The 22,879-nt window shown below is 51.3% G+C and overlaps 2 protein-coding genes and 1 long non-coding RNA gene across 5 annotated transcripts; 1 reads left to right on the top strand and 2 right to left on the bottom strand.

Annotated features, from left to right (window-relative positions):
- Positions 1-3,987: 3,987 nt before the first annotated feature.
- LOC306643452 (uncharacterized protein) lies at positions 3,988-15,435 on the top strand. Of its 2 annotated transcripts, XM_079109576.1 has the most exons (5): positions 3,988-4,124; positions 8,346-8,646; positions 9,358-9,408; positions 10,329-10,423; positions 10,508-15,435. In XM_079109576.1, exons 1-5 carry the CDS (start codon positions 4,055-4,057, stop codon positions 10,552-10,554), a joined length of 564 nt encoding a protein of 187 aa, XP_078965702.1. In that variant the 5' UTR covers positions 3,988-4,054; the 3' UTR covers positions 10,555-15,435. The 2 variants fall into 2 exon arrangements, with proteins under 2 accessions (XP_078965702.1, XP_078965703.1); XM_079109577.1 differs by lacking the exon at positions 10,329-10,423.
- Positions 4,120-22,868, bottom strand: LOC306643453. 2 transcript variants are annotated; one of them, XR_013758941.1, is made up of 5 exons: positions 22,565-22,868; positions 22,290-22,349; positions 10,545-10,617; positions 9,233-9,386; positions 4,120-6,029 (listed from the first exon to the last, which is right to left on the bottom strand). It is a non-coding gene; the product is annotated as an uncharacterized lncRNA (long non-coding RNA). The 2 variants fall into 2 exon arrangements; XR_013758942.1 differs by having other exon boundaries at positions 10,545-10,622.
- Positions 17,538-20,746, bottom strand: POU3F3 (POU class 3 homeobox 3). Its single transcript, XM_079109575.1, has one exon. It carries the CDS (start codon positions 20,620-20,622, stop codon positions 19,123-19,125), a length of 1,500 nt encoding a protein of 499 aa, XP_078965701.1. The 5' UTR covers positions 20,623-20,746; the 3' UTR covers positions 17,538-19,122.
- Positions 22,869-22,879: the final 11 nt, after the last annotated feature.

Here is a 22,879-nt window from a genome sequence, read left to right on the forward strand (position 1 = left end):
AGCTCAGCCCTCTCCCGGGAAAAAGGACTTCAAAGATTCCCACCCGTCACCAAAATGGGCAGTGTCTGGGGCACCAGCAACTCTTTCAATTTCAATTTGACTACATCAAAGAATCCAGAAAGAAGACAAGTAACATATACATATATATATGTATTTTTTTCTATCCTCTTTACTTAAGAGAGGATGAATCTGCTCTCCTTCTGAAAACAAAGAAAGAAATAGGGAACACTGAAAATATATCTGCACAATTTTCCAACTTCTGATGAGAACAAGGGGCTAACACAGGATTATCAAATATATTAATTCTGCCAGGCACAGTAGCACCTGTGTGTAATACCAAGGGCTTAAGAGGCTGAGGCAGGAGGATCACAAGTTCAAAGCTAGCCTCAGTCACTTAGCGAGGCCTTAAGCAACTTAGACAGACCCTGTCTCAAAATTTTAAAAAAAGTTTTTATTTTTTAAAGGGTTGGGGATGTGGCTCAGTGGCTAAGCCCCTCTGGGTTCGATCCCTGGTGCCCACCCACCTACTTCATACCAGTTAGGGTGGCTATTATCTAAAACAAACAGAAAATAACAAGTGTCAGAGAGGATACCGGGAAATTGGAACCCTTGCACACTGCTGGAGTGAATGTAAAATGGTCCGGCTGCTGTGGAAAACAGTATGGAGGTTCCTCAAATATCTTAAAATAGAAATGCCATAAAGTCCAGCCATCCCATTTCTGGGTATAAACCTAAAAGGACCAAAAACAAGAACTTGAAGAGATAGCTTCATGCCCATGTTCATAATAGCACTTCTTACAATAGTCACAAATGTGATATATATATATATATATATATATCACATTATATATATATATATATCACATTATATATATATATATATATATATATATATATATATATAAAATGGAATGTTACACATCCCTGAAAAGGAGGGAACTTCTGACACATGCTACCACATGGATGAACCTCGTGGACATTATCCTAAGTGAAATAAGCCAGTTACTAAAAGGATGACTGTCCTATGATTTCATTACTATGAAGTCAAATTCACAGAAACAGAAAGTTGAATGGTGAGCATTCTGAAATCTTATAAAGAAATATACATGTAAATATATATGATAAATATATGATAAGTAAAAATGATAAATTTTGTGTTATACATTTTGGGGGAGAACCAGGGATTGAACTCAGGGGCACTTGACCACCGAGCCACATCCCCAGTGCTATTTTGTAATTTAAAAAAAAATTTTTTTTAGTTGTAGATGGACACAATATCTTTATTTTACTTATTTACATGTGGTGCTGCGGATTGAACCCAGTGCCTCACACTTGCTAGGCAAGTGCTCTACCACTGAGCCACATCCCCAGCCCTATTTTGTATTTTATTTAGAGACAGGGTCTCACTCAGTTGCTTAGTGCCTCACTTTTGCTGAGGCTGGCTTTGAACTCGTGATCCTCCTGCCTCAGCCTCCCAAGCTGCTGGGGTTACAAGCATGTGCCACCACACCCAGTTTGTTACACATATTTTATCATCATAAAAAAGTAGATATGACATCATGTTCTATTCTCATGCCCTCTGTGAGGGAGGAGGGGCTGGGGGTCTAGTCCCTCTGTACAGCCGCAGGAAGCAGGTGGAAGGCTTCAGTCCTTTGCAACTCTGGGCCTGGACTGGTGAGATGCCTGGTTTTCTCCTGGAATCCAGACCACAGCCCAGCCACCTCTGGTTGCATCCCCAGGGCCCACCACCCTGGTGTCTGGGGCTGCCCACAGGCCACTCTGTTTAGAGGTATGGAGATAGGTCCCCCCATTATTAAACCCCAAAACACAGGGCCGCTGTGGGATAGAAGCGGAGGTTGGTTTGGGCCTGATTGGCACTCTCCTCCCTTTTCTTTGTGGTTTCTTTGCTGGTCTAGAACACCAGCCCTTCTGCTAACTCCCCATACTCCACCAAGACCCCCAGACCTGACAATAATGCATGGCCAATTTGGGCCTCCTTACATTGGCTGGAACCCTCCGGGTGGCTGACCGACCCTATCCAGGGGTCCCGCCTAGATTCCATAGCTTGTCAGGCTTCCCCATACCGCTGCTCTGAACTCCTAGGACAGCTCTTCAGAACTCAGTTCATGCCCTGCAGGGGTAAAACCAAATGTCTCCGAGCGCACATCTATGCTTCCCTCCCTCCCTCCCTCCCTCCCTCCCTCTCTTCCTTCCTTCCTTCCTTCCTTCCTTCCTTCCTTCCTTCCTTCCTTCCTTCCTTCCTTCCTTCCTTCCTTCCTTCCTTCCTTCCTTCCTTCCTTCCTTCCTTCCTTCCTTCCTTCCTTCCGCTCCTGTTTGCAGACCCCTTTATTGATGTTCTTTTTAGAAAAACCGGTGCACCTGCTCAGGGCTCCTTGGTAATTTCCACCGCAGGCCAAAAGGAAAAAGAGAGAGCTTGAACGACATCAGGGCCCTAATAAGGCCCGAGCTAGAGGACCCTTCTTCTTCTGGGCGCCTAAGGGAACGAGGAAGGGAGGCAAAACTGGTTGCCCAGAAGGAGGGTCCCCGGGCGGGCAGTCAGGGGCTGCCCCCAGGTCCTGGTCTGTCGGACGTCGTCGGGGCGCTCCGGGGTTCCCAAGTGTGTGTGTGTGTGTGTGTGTGTGTGTGTGTGTGTTTGGGAGTGCAAGTAAGAGCAGGGGTGTCGAGGCCCGGGAGAGGGGGGAAAGTGGGGGGAAGAATTCTTCACGCCCAGCCTGGACACCCCTAACCTCCACCCAGCGTCAACTTTTTGCTGCTTCCGTTAGATGGCGCTCAAGACTGTCTAACCACCTGTGAAAGTGCTCCCGGCCCGGAACAAAAAGAACCGCGGGGTGTGAGTGCTGAGTCTGTTTGAGTGTGAGAGCGCCGGGCACTGGGCGCGGGCGTCGCCTGGCACCACGCGTGGTCCCGTCACGGATCGGCCGGGCCCGGGAGGGAGCGAGCTGCCGGGAGGGCCTCGCGCTACTGACCGAGAACTTTGGCCAGATCCTTCCCCTTCCCACTTCAGCTCGCTCCTGGGCCCGGGCCTCGCTCCCAGAGGAGCGGGGCAGCCTAGCCGCGGCCTCAGCGAGCCCGGGACGTGCAGGATGGAGAAATGGGACGTGGACAGGAGCTTCCGCCACGCGCACACGACAGCCCCTTTCTCCGCGCTGGCTTACCGCCCCAGCTCCCATCCACAGCCCGGGGGCAGGTGCAGGTTTTGGTATTGCTGTTTGAACCGCTCCAGGGAAATTGCTGTTCAGTGTAAGATCCCATAAGCTCACGGCGTGCGTGTTTTCAACAACACAGGGCAAACTTTCTCGCCTCCCCTGCCGGTGAAGTCCAACAGCCTCCCTTTTATGAAAAAGGCCTCTGGGGACCCCAGAACCTCAGATGCGACCGCTAATTTAAAATAATTACAGAACGAGTGATCAGGGAGAAAACTTTCTCTCTGCCACCAAGTTCGTTTCTTCTCCCACACTCTCCAAGAAAAGTGACTTGACGGTCGGGGTAGGTGATCCCATCCCTTAGTCCTCTTCTTAATGTCAGTCTGAGCGCGCACCGCGGCGCAGAAAGGATGCGTCTCCCCACTCGAGAACAAGCAGGAGCGGAGCTCTTCTTTTGTGAGTCCTCTTGACTGTGAACTTTTCCGCGCGGTAGGTTTTCCTTTAAGAAAGTAGCGAGTCCTATGAATATTTAATATGCAACTCGGGCTGGACCAGCAGAGGGGAGCCCACGGGCCCCGATCCCCGTGCGCGCCAGGGCCGGGACGCGCAGCGAGCTCACCCGCACGGGTCCCGCCACCGCGAGAACCCGGGGGCAGGGAGGGCGGGGGGTTGCGCCAGGAAAAGGTTGGCAGAAAGAGGGCTGGTGACAGGGAGCCCGGCTCGGGGTGAGCAGGCCGACGCGTTCATTTCCATAAGAAAGCTGAAATCGCGGTTGGAGGCAGGATTTCTCCCCGCTGGCGCCCTTCCCCCATAGCCGGTTTTCTGCTAGAAGCCGGCTCCCGAGCTCAGAACCCTAAGTGTGCGCTGTGGGCTTTGATGGTGTTGATAAAATGTGGTTTCGAGTGTTGCCCCGAATGAGGCCGGTTTCTTGTCTGCGTGTGGAGTGGAAGATCGCGCAGGGTGAGTCCAGCGCGCGGGGGAGCGGCCAGGGGAGCCGGAGCACGCAGCAGAGGCAGCGGGCGCAGGGAACCCTGGCAGAGGGCGTCCTCCCGCAGGTCTCTGAGAGGGGGAGCCCGGTTGAGACCAAGACCCCAAGCAAAGAAGCGGGGGGCAGGGGTGATGAGGGAAGAGAGGTCGCGAAAGTCCTGGAATCCAGGCAGCCCGCGCAGGGGAAGGGTTGGCCAGCCTCGCCGCATCCTTCTTCTAACACCCGGGAAACTTTCGCTCGCCGCCGCTGACCCTCTTCCTGCGAAGGAATAAAGTGAACTTGCTCAGCTGCTTGATTCTCCTGGCTGTTCAGTTCCTTTTCCCATAGAGTTTCTTTTCGGGTTTTAGTGTGAACAGCAGCCGTGTGTCCTCAGTTCTCTAAAGCACGCACGCACATCTCCTAGATAATTTGTGATCTCCTCTGGAAAAATTACAACCCAGATCTGTAAGGTTTATTCTTAGGTAGTTTACAAAAAGCAGGAAATGTGTGAGGCACGTGCCTGCAAATACAACAAAAGCACTTTGCCTTCTGGAAAAAGTTGCCTGCAAATGGCTGGTTCCCTTTGCCCATTCGAGACCACCTGTACTTCTCTGGGAAACTAAATCGGGCCACTAATAAAGCACTAATCAGATCAAGCAATTAAATACCAATTATGACTATAAATGACTTTATTACTAATGATTGGAATTGAAGACTCAAACCCGGTCAAGGTAATCAAGCTGTTTCAAAATTCTGCTACCTAAGACTTTTACATTGCTCTTTCCTCAAAAAAAGGGTGGTAAGAAGACCAGAGATTATGTTTTGAGGAGTTCACCTTGATAGCCATAGACAATGTTCAATTTATTTCTCTCAGTGAAGTTTCTTGCTACTTTTGGTAAATAAAGAAGTCTTCCTTTCTGGCCCTTTCAGGCTATGCAAAGTATAATCGATGATGGTGGTCATAACATACTTGGTTGGGATGTGGACCTGGGGTAGGGTGTGTTCTCTGTCCAATTACTCCATGAGTGCTCAAAACCCTAGAAGATTGTAAAGAACAAGTGTTTTAACTCTCCAGATGGGGTAATGGCTGTAGGGAATGCTGGGAGGTAAGGAAGTGAAGGATGTTGAACCCAGAGAGCAAAGGAGAAATAAGGATTTGGTCTACCTTTTAATTTTTCTTTTTGCTTGTGGGTCGAAATGGCTTTGTCATGTCATGAGCCAAGTGACTGAAAAAGAAAAAGTTATTGAGAAGCGTTTATCAATTTAAAAGTGACCGTGGCTGGGTTTATTTATTAATGAAGAAATTTGCTACTGCTTTCTTGCTCTCGATGGACCACCTCTTGTTATTCCAAATGGAAGTCCACACTCAGTTCCTTGATGGGAGGAGAAGACATGGGAGAGAGTCGAACAAACTGCTGCTGGTGTCCACCACAAGAAGAAAAAAGAGGGCAGCTTGTAGAGGCTCCCCTGCTGCCCAGAAGCAGGCAGGCTAAGCACTGGGCAGTTGGAGGAGCCAGCAGCTCCTCTTGATGTAGATCACCTCTGCTCACCGTCCCATGGTCTTTCAGGATCCTGGATGTGTTTTGGGCACCGTACTTCCATACTGTCTTGCTCGGGACATCTGCCCAGTGCCTCAGCTCCTGGGTGGAAGTTCACAGCAACTGTACACATCTGGTTTTGATGTAGTTGCCAGGCTGGTATGGAAATGCCCAGGATGCATGGCAGAAACCTGAGCTGCTTGAGATGAACACAGTCCTCTGCTCAGCAGCCATAAAAGTTTTGATAGTTTCAGAGGACTGGGTGGCCTTTCCCCCTTGATGTGATGATGAACATGAGCTTCCTTTCCATTTCTACTTTGGCAGAGTAAGCAAAACTTCCCTGAACGGGGCATTTCACACCTAAAGTCAGGCGAGAAATAATGCAGGGAAGGAAGGGACCCTCTGCAGGTAATGGGAAACTCCAAGGGCCTCAAAACCTCTTTGGAATGGGATGAACCCGGGGTATTCACTCTTCAGTGGTTCCCAAAGAACAAACCTCTTTTGCCTAGCCCACGCTGTTGGCAATCTATGTGCGCCCTGAGCCCTGAAAGCAAAACTAATGCTTCTACTTTACGTGGGCAGCTGACCCTAGAAGCAGATCTTAACCAGACAGCTTCATGTTAACAGTAAATTCCCTCTGTGCCCAACTACCCAGGGGCACCCCAAGAACAAATTTACTGTTGAACCGGAGAACCCCAGAAAGAGGGGGCAAGAGGCTGGGACAGGGCTCCCCATAACTTCCAGCAAGGACTTCCTGTCAACAACTCCAGTTTAGGGCCTGCTCACCACTAAGTCGGGGGTGGGGTGAGGAATGGCTTGGGAACTGGATGAAACAAGTCAGTTTTCTTCCCGGGGTCAGCTGTAGACAAACCTGAGACAATAAACCCCCTGAGGAGGGGAAGGATGGAGAGGGAAGCTGGCCCTAGTATACTGGCCCTGAGGACCAATCTGGTGGCACTCAAAGAAAGACCAGAGCGCTTCCAAAGTGCCAGGAAAACTGCAGAATACCAGAGCTTGTTTGGTCCCTTAGTCCCGGCCACCCCCTTGCCTCCCCACATCGCTCAGGTCTGAGGACCTGCTTCCTCAGGAAGCATGGTGAGAGAATCAGGGGAGAGTTGGAGACAGAGTTCTTCAACTTACACTTACTTGAATATTAACATAGAAAGCAGAGAGCAAAACTCATCTCCCAGACAGGGCCTCCATGGCATCAGAAAGCCTGTCCACTCCTAGTGCACCTTAATACCCGAGTCACCCCCTGTGGGCAGCCCTTACACATTTTTCAGGATGTCAGGTAAACTGAGAGAAAGAGGTTGATCTCAGCAACCCAAGGAAATGCAAATGAGTCTGTTTCCTTAAAAGAAATTTTACAGCTTTAAACTTTTCCCAGCCAGAATCCTCCCAATTTCATCACAGTCTCCTGTCAGCATCCATAACCTATTCCACTCTTTCCCCTTTCTTCTCTGGGGCTTCGAGCTGCATTTTAGGAGGGTTTATATAATGTTGTTCATGTCAGCACATCTCCCTGTTCCCACTCTAACCCAGCTCCTTGTATGGAATCGTACTTGGAAACCACACACATAAAATCTTTTAAAAATTTTTCTGCTATTCTTCCTGACTAGAAGAATTGACAAGACATAGACACATTAAGTTGCATAAAATACAGTGGACTGATCAGCCAAAATGCATCTCATTTGCACTTGTATGTAGCCAGGGGTAGGAGACCATGTCACTCATTTCTTCCCAAATCTGTCGGCCAAGCCGGACTGACTAGCTGGAATTTCTAACAGGCCCGGTGGCAGGGCCATTTGTGAGGTGGGAGGCCCGGCTGGCCCAGGCCAGTGGGAGGTGAGGGGCGTAGGGAAGGTGTCTAGAGGCCTGGCCTGAGGGCTTGAAAAAGTCTGAACCTTGTTTCTCAGCATTTGGAGGGTGGGTGCTGGCAAATGGAAACCCAAGCTGAGCTCTGTAGAGATCCCTCTGACTTGCCACTGGGTTGCATTAAATAAAGGGGACACTTGAAAGCAGGGGGACAGCCACCGACCATATTTAACACTCAGGTCCTACCATTTCCCAGAGTTGCCTCCTCACCACCCACTTTGTCACAGGGGGAGGACAGGTTCCTGCACCTGCTCCTAACCTTGAGTTTGGACTCTGAGTTGCTCACTGCTCACCTGTCCTGCGCTGAGCCCCAGTCCTGGGCCGGGAGTGCCGAGGGGACTCTTCCTCCATCAGCACGGAGGGGAGCATGCAGCCAGAATCCAGTGGGGGGATAGGGTGAAGTTAGGGGTCTTAGAGGGTGTCCCCCCCTCCCTTCTTTTTCTTTTATTCACCAATTCACCAATCACAATCACGAGGATTTAAACCCTGAGGGTCTCCCGGTGCTAAAGGGCCATTTTCTACCCACCAATTCCTACCACGCAGTTGAACGCCTGGGCTGCGCAAGCGCTCGGGGTCATGGCCAGAGTCGTGTGGCGGCATGGGAGTGTGATAGCAGGACGGGAGAACCTCAGAAGGGGTGACCAGGGCGGAGTGCACAGGGCTGAACCGCTGGGCAGTGACCACCTAGCCTGCGCGCGGCCTGGGGCATCCTTTCCTTCCTTGCAAAGGCCGGGGTGACGCAGATACCTTGCCACCCCGCCAGCTCCAAGCTGCTGGAGTCCTCTCCCTCTCGCCCAGCAGGAGGGCCTGCGTCTTCAGGCCCCACTGCAGTCGGCGACTTTCCCAGGGCCAACCAAGGGCGAGGCAATCTGCCCGACAAGGCCATCGCCTCACTGAGCCGCCCGGGGAACAGCCAGCGACAAAGCCCTGAGGGCTCAGGCGCAGCCACCCACCGGAGCCCGGCGGAGACCTGCGGGGGAGCAGGGACCGAGGTCGAGAAGCCCGGCAGCCAGCCACACACAGTCGACAGCCCCCAGACGTCTGCGGAGCCCCGGGAACAACCCACCGGCTCTGCGTCCCGGGAGCGGGATACGCCTACCAGGTGTGTGATCTTTAGAGATCCTTGGTGGTAGTTTTGCACGAAGCCTTTGTTACAGCTCTGTCAGCGTGTGCCTTTCAGCTGCTCCCCCTCTCGGCCCCTCGGTTCCTCCTACCCCGCTGCGGAAAGGGCCTGGCGCAGGGGATCTGCCCCGATCAACTGCCCCCCTTCCTGATCCCCTCCTGCAAAATGCTGGTCCCTGGCTTACAGTGTAGTGTGTCCTTCACGCCTGGGGTAGATAAACACCATCGGCACCGCCTGCGCCTTTGGGGCCAGGCTTTCCCGGAAGAACGGGCTTTCTGAATGTGACCCCGGGCTGCCGCAGGGCAGCACAACCCCGGTGCTGGTGAAGGAGTAGCTCTCCTGCCACTGCAGGGGTGATGGGGTGGGCACCGCAGGGCGAACCGCGGAGGGAGGAAACTGCCCTCCCCCGCAAGGCAAGGATTTGAGGATTCTGACAGAAAGAGCTGGTTGAGGGGGACACAGCTTTCTACCAACCTGGCTTGTACTGGCCACAGGGCGCCAGTCCCAGGGCTCTTGGGTGCAATTGCCTCCCCCAGACCCCAGCTTAGGCATGTCTCTTTCTTACCCAAGGTACACTTTAGGCAGGCAGGCTCTCTGGAGGATGCTCTGACACCACTGTTCACATGCACCCCAGCTTACACGTGCATGTCCTACGTGGCCTCACCGTCTTCCTCTTTCATTTGTCTTCAGGTCTCCTCTCCAGACCTCTCCGCCTGCACCTAGTCATTGGGAGACAATCAGGTGGGTGCACCTGTCCCAGCAGAGGGATCTGTGTGTTACCTAACACACTCACAGGGGACTTGGCAAGTTACCATTTTGCCCCAAAGCTGCTAGCACTTGGTTTTTGTAGCAGGAGGTGTCAGGGTGATGCTTGTGGAAGTGGAGGCTTCATTCTCTGGGGGCTTTGATTCCCCTCCTTGAAGCCCCAGTTCAAGGCCCAGGAACAAAGGGGGAGAAGTAACTGATCTCTCTCTCAAGTCCACCCCCTCACCTGCAGGCCTTCTCTTTGATACACTGCAGGAAGCTGTGGGATCGGGTACCTATGTAAATACTGTTGACCTAGGCCAGGCCCTCCTCACTGAACAGCATGAATCCCATTTTAGGCGCAGACTACTCAGTGCCTTGGCTGATCCCCACCTCCACTCTCCCAAGACTGCGGGGAACCCAAGGCTGCCTAACATCCCTCTCTTGTTACAAAAACACCCAGGACAGGCCTGGGGGTGTAGCTCAGTGGTGGGGTGCCTGCCTAGCATGTGCAAGGTTCGATCCCCAGCAGCAAAAATAAACATATATAAAAAAAAAAAAAACACGACTTTTTAAAAATCCAGGACAAATATTAAATGGTTTTGGGGAAAAATTAAAGACCTTTCCCTCAGGGTTGAAACGTTTTCAATGCCCTGTTTGGCAGAAACCTGCATGGTGTACAAAGTAGAAACAGCAGATTCGCTGGAGCGATCCTGAAATTTGAAAGATTTCTCCTCCAAAAATGTAAATTAAAAATACTTTGTAGGTACTATTTTGTTCGCTGATGGCTTTTTCACTATTGTAACCCGAAAGATCCTCAAGACGAAGCTACTAAGACATTTGTTTTCATTTTGTTAGTTTCTGGGTGATACTCTACTTTCTGATTAGTCCTTTTGAATTTATCTTTAACTCTGCAGGGGACTTTTCAACCTCTGTGATCCTTACAGTGGCAGTTTGGAACCTACCTGCCTGGCCCTTTGCTGTACCTTGACATTGCGCTATCTGAACCTAGGTAGTGAGGGTGGTGTGTCTTGACGCCTCTTATTTCAGTGGTGGCATAAGAAAAGCTTTGAAACGAATATCTATTCTATTTCAGTGAGCAATGATTGTTCCGAGCAGCTAAGTGGGCTTACCTTCTGCTGAGAGGCAGTCCCCAGGGTAGAACTACAGTGTGATCTCTCAGGAAGCTCTTCATCAAAACACCTCCTGTCCTTTTTCAAAAAATAAATTTTTTTTTAAAAAAAGTTTGTGCCTCCCTCTCAGTGTTTGTCCCATTCTTTTGTAGCTACAATAATGAAACAGGAGCCTCAGTGATCATTCTTTCCGTCCTTTTGTAACCATGTCTAGTAGTGGGAACTTACAAAGCCCCAGACACAATTCAGGTGTGTTCCATGCTTTTCGTGTTTAAATACCACTCACTGGGGCACACAGAAAATTCACACTTGGTTCTGCCTTCCTCTGGCCAGTTCTTCCCCAAACAATACTCCTCTGTCAACTTATAGGAGAAGACTCACTTGGAGAAAACTTCCTGAATTAACACAGCAGACTCAGGTGCTATAAATAAAGGCTCCTAGCTCTCCTGGTAACCAGAAAGCCCTCCCTAGCACGGTACCTGGGCATCGCTTTTCTCAGAAAGGAAGTAATCCAACAGGCGTCTTCCGCAGACATTTTTAAACTATGACAACAGAGGAGGTTTTACAGATCACAATTTTCATATATTCTCAGCCTGCTTCAGCTGTCTAAATTTTAGTTTTGTTCACATGTAAATGCACACACACTACCCAGGACTAAGTTACCAGTCGCTTTCCACTGGGCAACTCTGTTGACAGCAACCGCAAGCAACAAACTTCTTTTCTGAAGAGTCAAAAGGAAAACAAAACCCTTGCCATATATTTTGATTAGTTTATAGTGTCTATCATCTCCACAGACAGTTTTGGCCGGGAAGTTTTGCTTCTTTTTCAAGAAACAGGTAGGATAACCACTCTCCTTCCCTCTCCCAAGCGCCAGCTATTTTGGAGGTTAAAATTCTGTTTCCAAAGGGAGGGAAAGAAGAAGGAAAAGTTCTATTAATGAATTGCATACATGGAATGTGGTTAGTCTAGGGTAATTGTATTTGTAAATAAATGGTTTCCTGTTTACTGTGTATGTTTTACTAGCAAAGGAACTCTCAATGCCTCTGAGCACATCCTAATACATCAAATAGTTCAACTTAAGTCTTGTTTCAGGTCCATTGTTATTGTTTTTGTACTCAGTAGAAAGGAGTCGGGTTCAACTGAGTCAGTTGGGATGTTCCTTATTCCTAAGGGGCCAGGATAACCCGGGAACATGTCATTTCTAAAGTTCCCAGTTTACAAAGGTTGTTGGACTGGGGGGTTGGCTCTCTGGGAATGTTAGCAGAATCAATGTAGGGTTTCACTTTTGCCCCTGGATCTTTCTGAAGCTAACCACGGTCTCTTTTTGCAGCTTTAGAAGCGAAACTGGCCAGCGATCTCCTTGGGGGGGTACATTGGGCACAGACCAGCGGGTTGGCATCTCTGCCTGACCCAGCCACTGGAGCCCGCACATAGCATCTCAGTATCACCCTGCAGGCCTGGGGCTGCAGTCTCCGGGCAGGAATGGGGCCTGGGGTGGGGGTGCCCATGACCTGATCGGAGAACAAGCAACCCACCTTGGTGTCTGAGTTTCCCACGCGTGGGAAGCTGAGGCCTGAACCAAGAACCCAGGGCTATCCTTGAACTCCACGGCCGAGTGCGGTCCCTAACTTCCACAAAAGCCTTCAGCTGCCTCCTGTCCTATCCCTGCGCTGCCGCCCCAGCTGCTTAGCCTTCAGTACACTCCCACACAATGCGACCTTTCTGCACAAGAGGCCATTCTGTTTTGACCCCCCTCGGCACCCACCCCCATTCCGACTGTAGCAAAGGCATGCAGGTTGGAACCTTCTTCTGAGCCAAGGCATCACCCTGTACAGGCGGCATCCTTGGGCAAGAGGTGCAAAGTAAGTCCTTCACGTAAATAAATCTCAGGCTCTGGTCTCTGGGCTGGGCCACTCTTTGAAGACCCAAAAGGTCAGGAGTCCAGCTCCATCTTTACTTTGTCCACAGTCCGAGGGCTCCAGAGCAACAGAAAGAACGATTTCTCAGACAGCCCGGGTCAGCCAGGCCCTCTGAACTCCATGGTCGGCAGAACCCGAGGCAGCAACTGTTTTCTGAAGAAAAACGCACCAGCCCAGAGCGGAAAATCTGCAGCTATGGAGGGAGGACCACAGGCCTGTCTTACCTTCCTTTCCATATGCCTCCCCCAGGGTCCTGGCCAAAGCCTTGGAACTTGAGCCACTCCAGCCTTCAGCCACTGCCCCAAACTTCCAAGGAAACTTTCTGAAGTTTCCTTTGCCATTTCTCCTTATTTCTCCAGCCACTGTGCTTGTCCATTACTCTCCTAACTGCTCTTTAGACTCTAGGGCTCCCAAGGCCTTGGAATTTCCATAATAACAACAACACCACCAACACCACCACCACCACCATCACCACCACCAACAACAGTTATTGGGCGAAGAAGGAGAACAAGATCAGAGGGTGATGGGACTACAGGGAAAGAGCAGAAATGTTGACGAAAAGGGATATTTCAACCTGTGCTTCAAAAACGCTTTCAGTTGACAATTATCAGTAACCCCGATAGACAACTCCATTAAAAAAAAAAGAAGAAGAAGAAGAAGAAAATTTACTACTGCTCTTGAAAGCCGTTATTTTTTACATCGCTTTTACGGAGATAGATGAACAAAACATCGCGTTTCAAGCCATTTTGATCTGTAATTAAATGGCAGGATCGGTTTGTATTCTCCTACGGCTTTTACAGAAGTTGCAGTGATCCAAAGTCGGGTTGCTGTGTCAGAGTGGCATTTTTATTAATGAGAATACAAAAAGCTTGCATATTCTTAGCCCTGCTTGAATTTAGTTGCTAAGCAACCGGTGTATGGTAATTCATCCGCGAAATTTAAATCTTTGAGAAAGGATCGTGCGTTTTGCTGAATGGTCGCCACGAGGAAAACAACTTGTGGGACCCGCAGCAGCTGCCACCGTCGGGCCTCCCGGCCGTGCCGGGCAGAGCAGGGACCCGGTTGCCCCACGGAGACCGCCACCGCCCAACTTCCCCGCCCGGCCCTGCCCTCCCTCCCGGAGAGAAGCCGGCTTTTGACGCCCGACTGCCCCGGCCCCTCCCGCCTGCCTCTTGTGATCTCCAGCTTTCCACCGCAGGCAGGTCCTCCACCTGACCAAGTCGCCTGCATCCCCAGGGCTTCTCAGTCCAGGCTGCGGATTTCCGCACCCCCGCCCCTCGCGTGCACCCACATGCACACACGCACACGCGCGCGCGCGCACACACACACACGCATTGTGCGGCGAGAGCGCCTGTTGCCCTCTTCCCAGACCCCTCTGAGGTCACTTCCAGAGCCGACTCTTCCTCCAGGAAGACCGGACTCATCAAGAAGGCAGCCCACAGCCCACCAGAAGGCCAGGCGGCCGCCGCTGGCCGGCAGTGACATCATAGGCTCCTGCTCGCCAAGCTCGCGCCCACATTTTAGGATACAGGAACAAACACGGATGTGAAATCAAGAATGAAAGAGAGAGTAATCTAATTAATAGGCCATGAGCCAGGCTAACAAAATCAAAGAATCTGATTACACCAGTACCCCTCTTGCTATCTCCGCTGCCCCCACCCCCAGCTCTTCCAGACTCCTTGCTATTTCCTTTCCTAGACTAGAAAGTTCAGGAGGTAAAAGCAGAGCCCTCCGATTTCCTTATTGAAATCAAGATCAAGCCTACTGTGGGGCTCCCGCAGCCAGGAGGTCATGGGGGTGACCTTCAGGCCCTGGGACCAGCAGCCCTGAGGAACAGAGGTGACCAAGTAACCTACAAAACTGGGAGGGCTGAAGAGGTGGCCCCCACACAGCCTCACTCCTACGAACAATAGCAACACCTGTAGGGGTCACTTATGCAGGACAGGAGGAAGGGGTTCTCCACTCACATTTTAAGAGGATTTTTGTTTGTTTTCTTTTGTTTCTTACCTAGCACCACTCTTTCCCCTATATAACCTTGCCTCTGAGTCACCAATAACTTCAAACTCTCAACTCTCATTCAACTCCTATTCCCAGCATAGAGTTCTAAGCATAGTCAGGTATTAGGTGTTATCACTGAAACACAGAATCTGCTGTAATCAGGAGAGTCAGCCACCTGCATTTCATGCAAAAAGAAAATTCTTTAATTTCTTTCTTCCTTAAAAAAAAAAAAAAAAAAAAAAGGCAGATCCACTTCCTAACTAATTTCAAGTCTGCATTCAGTGCCAATACTTGTTGCATCCATTTTAGAGTTGATTAATTACCCTGGAACTTGGGCAAACTAAACTCCATGTGGAGAGAACGTTTCTTCCTTCAATTTAGTCCTGAAAGCTACAGGTTATTGATGGATCTTGCTCTATTTACATACAAATTGGTACAAATATGCCCATCTCTTAAAATGCATTTTGTATAGATATATAAAAGTGTCATTTTTGATTTAGCTTGAAGAGGTTGATCATTTATTACAAAAATAAACGAATAAATACAACAATATATTGTTGCTTCCAACAGGATAAATACTTTACAAATATATAATTTAAAAAACAAATTTAATTGTTAAAATTATTTAAAATATTACACTTATCGATAAAACTATCAATAGTATATACTGCATTTAATATTAGAACCAATTATTCTCTGAATGTTGAAAACCATTCATACAAAACAGATTATGAGCATAGTAATGAGCACACGCTGGAGGCTACAGGGAAGCAGAGGGAACCTCTAAGATCGATAATAGTTCTATTTTGGAACAAAGAAGTACAGTCCTTGGCTAAGTACTAAGAAATTAAAAAAAAAAAAAATCAGGGCAACAACAGCAAAGTGACTATTTTAAATACACCTTGAATGATGGATCACACGGACTTGCCAGGACAAGATGATTGGGCGAATGAGATGACCAAGGCTTGGACAACTGATCAAGAGCCACAGGATACTGTCAACTATAAATGGGCCCAGTTTGGGATTAGTCAGTCCCATGGAACAGAACTTTGTCACTTTCCTTTGGGTTGGAAGGGGAGATGGGGGATGGATTGAAATGGAGGAAACAAATGGGTACTTTACGAAGCACAAGACACTTGCGCTGCAAAGGAACACAATGACCAAATTCATTAAAAAGATCTGGTGATATATAACAATATTTTCATTATTTACATGTGTCACAATATAAGCCTTAGCACAAAACCTCAGTTATATCTCCTCTCTTTTGTGTTTCAACCATGAATTTCATCTTACAAATACATTCAAAGGTTGAGTTAAAAAAAAAAAAAAAAAGAGTCCAAGCATTAGCTCACTTTATAAGATGCAAAATAATGAATCCAAAGGGGCTTGCTTGCCCAGCTTCTCCAATTAAAAGTTACTCTGCTACCCCCAAATCAGGGCTTCTTCCAAAATAATCAGCAAAGGTTGCTTTTTAATAGAAAACAGTGTGAAATCTAATGTTAGCTCTTTTGTTGTCAGCTAAATCAAGTAACAAGATACCCCCTAAAATTTTAAATAGACCCATTCCCTGTCTAATCAAGCACCACTATCCCTGCAGAAAAAAGCAGGATTCCATCTGATGTGCCAGTAGTGACCACCACATGCAAACGACCTGCCCAATCCTCAGCTTTCCATGAGGCCTTCTTTCGCCCCTCCAGACCCTCAAAAAAGGATGAACTTCACCCCGCCCCCATTCCAGGTTGCAAATTCACTGGGCTGGGTGATTACAAAGGCAAGAGAAATGAGAAACAGGAAGACAGGGAGAAGTAAATTGTAGTTTCCTGTCTTCATTTTTTTCTTCTCTCTGTTCAATAAATATAGCCTTTTTCAGATTTCACAAATCAAAATGATTGTGATTTTTAGTACGATTTGGTGTTTAAAATAATGCCACCCCATACACGGCCATCTGGCTGGGCTTGATTTATGAAAGTGACATAGGGCCTGCCTAAGAGAAATAACTGTTCCTTGTTTCTCTCACAGTTTTCCGGGATTTTTTAACCCCTACATGGATATCACAGGCAGAGGGAGTGAAGAGGAGAGAAGTAGGCAGAGTGAGTGACAGTTAAGTGAGATAGAGGGACACTGGTCTATAAAATCATTGCTTGCTCACCCTTAAGTACTTAAACAAACAAACAAGCAAACTCCAATACATAGGGACTCAACCCAGCAGAGTCTCTGCATCTTAGTACCCACAACCTAAGGCATTACTTTCATTTTCCCACATTGTAAATATTGATACATGAACTTGATGTGACCATTCTGCAGGGTTTATCCAAAAAGTGACCCCAAAAGCTAAACCCCAGCACCAGTAAAGAAGAAAAGAAGTCACATTGGAAAAAGACTGAACCACAGAAGTCCGACCTGCTAATCACAAAGATGGTCTGCAGTATGGACCAAAAGCAGGGTTTGGGAACTATATTCTTTCATTACAGGGGGAAAAATAAAAAATAAAAAAAATTAAAAAAAAAAACCCAAACAACAGAAAAGCTCAATAATTTAAATTTAATTACATATAGTTATGGGAATTGATATCAAAATACTTTATAAACTTATAAGCTATTCTGCACAACTATTAGTCTTCAGAAAAGAGAAGAGACTTAAGAATATGTTGTGGGTAGAGAGGAAAAAGGAGAGGCTGAACTCAGGAGGGATGTATTAACCACTAATGACCAGTTGGCACATTTTTACTGGTGATATAGTCCAATCATTCAATAAAGAACACAGGTATCTTCAAGAAAAGAGTTAGCGTTTATAGATGATCTCAACTAAAAAGCATTAACGACACCCAGTAAAATTAGGGAGAGACAAATATTGTGAAATTTATGGATTAACAAGGAATGACCACTATGTTAAAATGCCAGCTGTTTCAGTAATGCCTATCCTTTACTCTCAATTTCCAAATTTGCCTTATGTGGAGCAGGCGATATTTCCTTAACACTATTACTTAAGAATTTGCATTAGTAAAAAAAAAAAAAAAAAATATTTGCTAGAGAACTCTTTTCTTTCCACACAGTGTTTACGCATCAGACACAGACTATTTCATTCTAACAAATTTATTTTCTCGATCAGCTCTTACGGAATCACTACTCAAATTAAATTACAATCAAATGATCACATCAAAAGATACCCTTATTACCTAACAACTGTCCATATTTTCATTTCATTTTGATTTGTGCTCGTCTGAAAAAAACAGGTAATACAAGATCTGGGGAAAAATAAATTACCGTTTTGCAGCAGTTCATAAGTATTCTGAATAAAATATTAAAAGAAGTCATTTAATGAAAATATAAAGCAAATATTTTTAGATCAACAACGGATCTAACAATTCTATATTGCCGTCTTTTGAAAAGTCTGTTTATTAAAACCTACCAAAAACACTGCTTGGAAATGGCAGTATTATATAATCACATCCACAGCACCCATTCAATCAAAGTTGGCAAAGGATTGAGGACAGAAGTCAAGAGAAGTGCAGCGGCTGGTGCTCAGTCTTTCTAAATCCCTTTATCTGAGTCAGTCCAGAAATAAAAAATAAAAAATATTAATAAAAAAAATATTAGCGGTGGAATCTTTAGGCATGATGGTCCACCCCGAGCGGCTGCCGGCAAAGCCGGGATCCGTGGCTGGGCCTCGCTGGGCAGCCTCGCAGGCTGGGCCTCCGCTCCCTGTCAGCCCAACCGCGCTGGACTCCGCCAGCCCGGGGCCTCCCGCCGCTCGCGGCTGGACGTCGGCTCTCCCTTGCCCATGCTCGGCTCTTTCGCGATGCTTTTATTTCCAAGGTTACTTTGAGGATACTTTCTTTTGGCTTTGCTATTCAGTCTGTTAATTTCAGAAGCTGTGAATGTTTTTTTCCTGGAGACTGTTTCCCCCCCTCCTTCCCATTTCATAGTCGAGTTGCCTCTTCCCAAACGACTTTAAAATGGCCAAGAAAAACAGGGTCCTGGAGCAGAGTCAGACCCCGAGGAAATCTGGTGCTTGCTTTCAGGTCACTCCGAGGAAGGAAAGTTTCCGCGCAGCTCTTGGGCAGCCCTTAGGGAGGAAGTGGAAGAAAGAGGGGGACTCTCTCTCTCTCTCTCTCTCTCTCTCTTTTAAGAGAGGAGGACGAGGCAGGTGCAGTCCCCCGCTGCCGTGTAGGACCTCTCAGGGTGGGCACACCTTAAGAGTGCAGTTTTAGTGCTGTGGGCATCATCACCCTTCTTTAAAATAGAAAAACAAAACACCACCACAGCACAGACGAGATCTCACGCTTGCCCCTTTTTCCTCCAGGTTTTGTTTGTTACGTGTGTATATAAAATAGTCTGGGTATTTAATATGCTTTTTCATTTTTTGGTCCCTCTTTCCTTGGACTTCAAAAAAAAAATGTCTCCTTGCTCTGTCTCTCCCTCGTCTTTTCCTCCAAGGGCAGGCATGCCTGTCTGTCTTTGGGCGGAGGGGAGGCGGCGGATGCGCCCGGGCTGGGGCCCGGTGCGGCCCAGGTGCAGGGTCGGCGCGGCGGCAGCGGTGGTGGCGGCGGCACGGCGACGGCGGCGGCGGCGGCAGCAGCAGCGGGGGCGGTGGCGGTGCTGACGGCGGCTGCGGAGGCGGCTGCGGAGGCGGCGGCCCTCTTCGCGCTGCGCCCTTGGCCTTCACTGCACGCTCGTCTGCAGCCCGTGGTGCGGTGGTGGTGTGTCGGCGCTCACGGTGCCTACCTGCGAGTAGACGTCGTCTGGCGTCTGCTGTTGGATCCCGGGTGGTGTCATGCGCTTTTCTTTCTGGCGCCGGTTGCAGAACCAGACCCGCACGACCTCTTTCTCGAGTTGCAGGCTGTCGGCCAGGTTGGTGATCTCCTGCGCCGAAGGCTTGGGGCACTTGAGGAAGTGGCTCTCGAGCGCGCCCTTGACGCTCACCTCGATGGAGGTCCGCTTCTTGCGCTTGCGGCCCTGGGCCGCGATCTTGTCGATGCTGGTGGGGCTGCCAGTGCTCGAGTCCGCCTCCTCCAGCCACTTGTTCAGTAGCGGTTTGAGCTTGCACATATTCTTGAAGCTCAGCTGCAGGGCCTCGAAACGGCAGATGGTGGTCTGCGAGAACACGTTGCCGTACAGCGTGCCCAACGCCAGCCCCACGTCCGCCTGCGTGAAGCCCAGCTTGATGCGCCGCTGCTTGAACTGCTTGGCGAACTGCTCCAGGTCGTCCGACGTCGGCGTATCCTCGTCCGAGTGCGGGTCGTGGCTGTTGAGTCCGGGCCCCGCGCCGCCGCCTCCACCGTGGTGCGGGGGTCCCTGCGCGTGGTGCGGGTGCGGCGGGTGCGGGTGTGCGTGGTGGTGGTGGTGGTGATGGTGTTCGGCCAGCTCCGGTGTGTCCCCGCGCACCAGCCCTGGGTGCACTAGGCTCTGGGCGCCGCCACCCGCGCCGCCGCCGCCGCCTCCGGGCCCTGGGGGCGCGCTTAGCATGCCGTTCACGGTGAAGCCCCCGGGCTGCGAGTAGAGCAGACTCTGCGGCGGTGGTTGCTGTCCCCCGGCCATGGACGGGAGGTGGGCGGCGGCGGCGGCGGCTGCAGCGGCGGCGGCTGCAGCAGCGGCAGCCCCCCAACCCCCGGGGTGGCCCTGATGCGGGGGCGGCGGTGGGGGTCCTAGGTGCGGCGGCCCGCGGTGGTGCAGCGCTGTGCCGGCGTGCAGGTCGTCGCGCCCAGCGCCACCCTTCACGTCGGGGCCCTGCGGTGGTGGCGGCGGCGGCTGCGGCGGCTGCTGGGGGCTGCCGGCCATACCCACCGCGCTGCCCGACCACGGCGAGCTCGCTTCTACCGCGGCGGCGGCGGCAGCTGCGGCGGCGGCGGCGGCGTGGGGCAGGGCCGTGACCCACTGGTGCGCGTGGCTCAGCATATGGCCGCCGTTGCTGGCGGCCATGGCCCCCTGCATGAAGTCACTCTGGACCATCTTGACGGAGGACGGGTCCCCCCGGTAGGCGCCCGAGGTCACGGCGGCGCTACCCGGCTGCATGCCGCCGCCGCCGCCCCCTGCACCTCCCCCGCCGCCGCCGCCGCCGCCACCTCCTCCGCCGCCGGCCCCTGCCGCGTCCGAGTGCACAATGGAGCCGGCCGCGAGCAGGCTGTTCCCCGGCAGGTAGGGGTTAGAAGCCGCCGTGGCCATGCCGCTCCGCTCCCGCCACCCCACCGCCGCCACCACCGCCGCCGCCGCAGCAGCAGCCGCGGCCGCCGCCGCCGCCGCCGCCGCCGCGCCCCCCCGCCTCCCGCCGCCTCCCCCCGCTCCTCCTCCCCCGCCCCCGCCCCGGGCCCCCGCCGGCCCCGCCGCCTTCGCCGCCGCCTCCTCCTCCGCCGCCTCCGCCCCCGCCGCCGCCGCCGCCGCGGTCCCGGGCTGCAGCTGCAAGGCCGCTGGGCAGGGCGCGGGGGTCGCCGGCCGGCCTTGGTCAGCAGCAGCAGCAGCAGCAGGAGCAGCGCTCTGGGGAGGGGGACTCGCTTCTCGGGGCGCGCTCCGTGGCCAGCCCTTTCAGGGGGGGTCGTGGCCACCCCCCAACCCCGGCGCGCTCGGCTTGCTCCGGCGGGGCTCACCAGGCGGGGCGGGGACCTGCACTTGGGGCGCTCTCCCGGGGCGCGCGGGTACCCGCTCCTCCTCCTGTCCTCCGGCGAGCGCGGACTCTGCCCTGCCGCGGGACTCAGTCCACCTGCTAAGTGAAGGTTCAGGGAGACAACAAAGAAAGAAGCTGTTCCTTTCTTCCTTAGCCAAATTATGGATAACCAGCCACCGGCCCGCTCCTTCCCGTGTCCGCTCTCTTCTTTCCTCCTCAGGAACACATTTCACTCGTTCTCCCTTAGAGTAGTAAAACTTTTCTCGTCCTTGAAGGCGTGGTGATGCTGGCTGCTCTCGTGTGCGGAGAGGGGAGACTGGTTCCTGTTCTCCCCCTCTGGTCCTGTCGTTTCAAGTTTTGTTCTGTCCTAGGAAAACTTCTTGCGATGGTGCATTTCTCTGAAGTTGCTATTGCCGGAGCTCTAGGTTGCCTCTGAAACAAGAGTCCTTTTTCATTCTCCTCGCAACAGTCACAGTCTGATGCGACATTTTTCCTTTTGGGCAGAAATTAGGAAACAAATATAACAAGGAAAAAATTGAACAGGAAAAAAATGATGTCGAATTGCTCTGTTACCTTGTTGCTGACGGTTGGGGTTGGTGTTTTATTATTTTCCCAGCAGTTGTCTGGAGGAGGAGGAAGAAGAGTGCATTGGTGGAGGTGGAGGTGTGTGTGTGCATATAGGGGATCCTTGATACACAACCAACTCCAGTGGGCACGTTGCACCGCTCCCAGAGTGCACCGACGGCGGGCGCTGGCGCTGGCCGTGCCGGAGCAGAGTTGCAGCGGGAGCTTGCTCTGCGCCCTCGTTCGCGCTCTCTCCCTCTCTCACTTTCCCTCTCCCTCCCTCTCTCTCCTTCTCTCCCTCTCTCGGGCGCCCGCTCTCGCTCCGATCTGACAGTTCGCTCTCTGTCCCTCCCTCTCAGAGCAGGGACTGTAGAATGTTTACCCTCCGCCGCGAGCGCGCACCCACCACCACACTTTCCCAAATACAAGGAAGTCGAGCACCAGGGCCCCCGCTGATTGGCTACCCGCTGGGTGATTGGCAGGCCTGGAATGACTGGCTCAGGACGCGCGGCCCCCCTTCCGGCCGTTCCGATTGGTTGCTTTTTAATTTAGGCAGAGCGTCGTAGAAGCTGGAAATCTGTCGTCCCCCAGCCTCCCTCCCCCTCGCCACTTTCCCCTCCCTGCCCCTCCCCCTCCGCCCCCTCCGCCCCCTCCGCCACATCTTAACTCTTAGTGTCCGGCCCCAACGTTGGCGTTCCCTCGGAGGCTCTAGGCGTTCACTATAGGTCTGGGAGGGGGGAAGAAAAAGGAGAGAAAGAGAGGGAGGGATGAGGCAGGAGGGGGCAAGTCAAAAAGCAAACCAAGAGGAAAAAATTCATGAAAACCAGTACTCAACGTACCCCACCTAGTACTGCGCTGTGTCGCACCCCCCGGCCTCCCCCCGCCCCCCCGCGTCAGAGATTTGTAAAGCGCGCGGCACGGATGTACCATTCAAGATAATACCTATAGACAGATGTGTCCCCAGTGGTTTCAAAGTTTCCTCTTCCCTTCACCAGCCGGTCCCCATCTCTGTCTCGGCGGGGGTGGGAAGGGGGGGCTTGCCTCACCAAGAGCTCGGGTCGTGGCCACGCTCCTTGGAAATCCGCCACCGCAACTTTCTGCAGCCGCCGCGCGCCGGCGGCGGCCCTCTTTGTTTAAGTTCTCGGATGCCATCATCTGGGAAAACCTGCAGCCCAGGACCAGCGCGGTGCCCGCGCGTGCGAGACGGACCGCTTGCTGCCGCTGCTAGCGCTCTCCCCCACCCCCTCTCCCTCTCTC

The sequence above is a fragment of the Sciurus vulgaris genome (assembly GCF_902686455.1).
Source record: "Sciurus vulgaris genome assembly, chromosome: 14".
Taxonomy (NCBI): domain Eukaryota; kingdom Metazoa; phylum Chordata; class Mammalia; order Rodentia; family Sciuridae; genus Sciurus; species Sciurus vulgaris.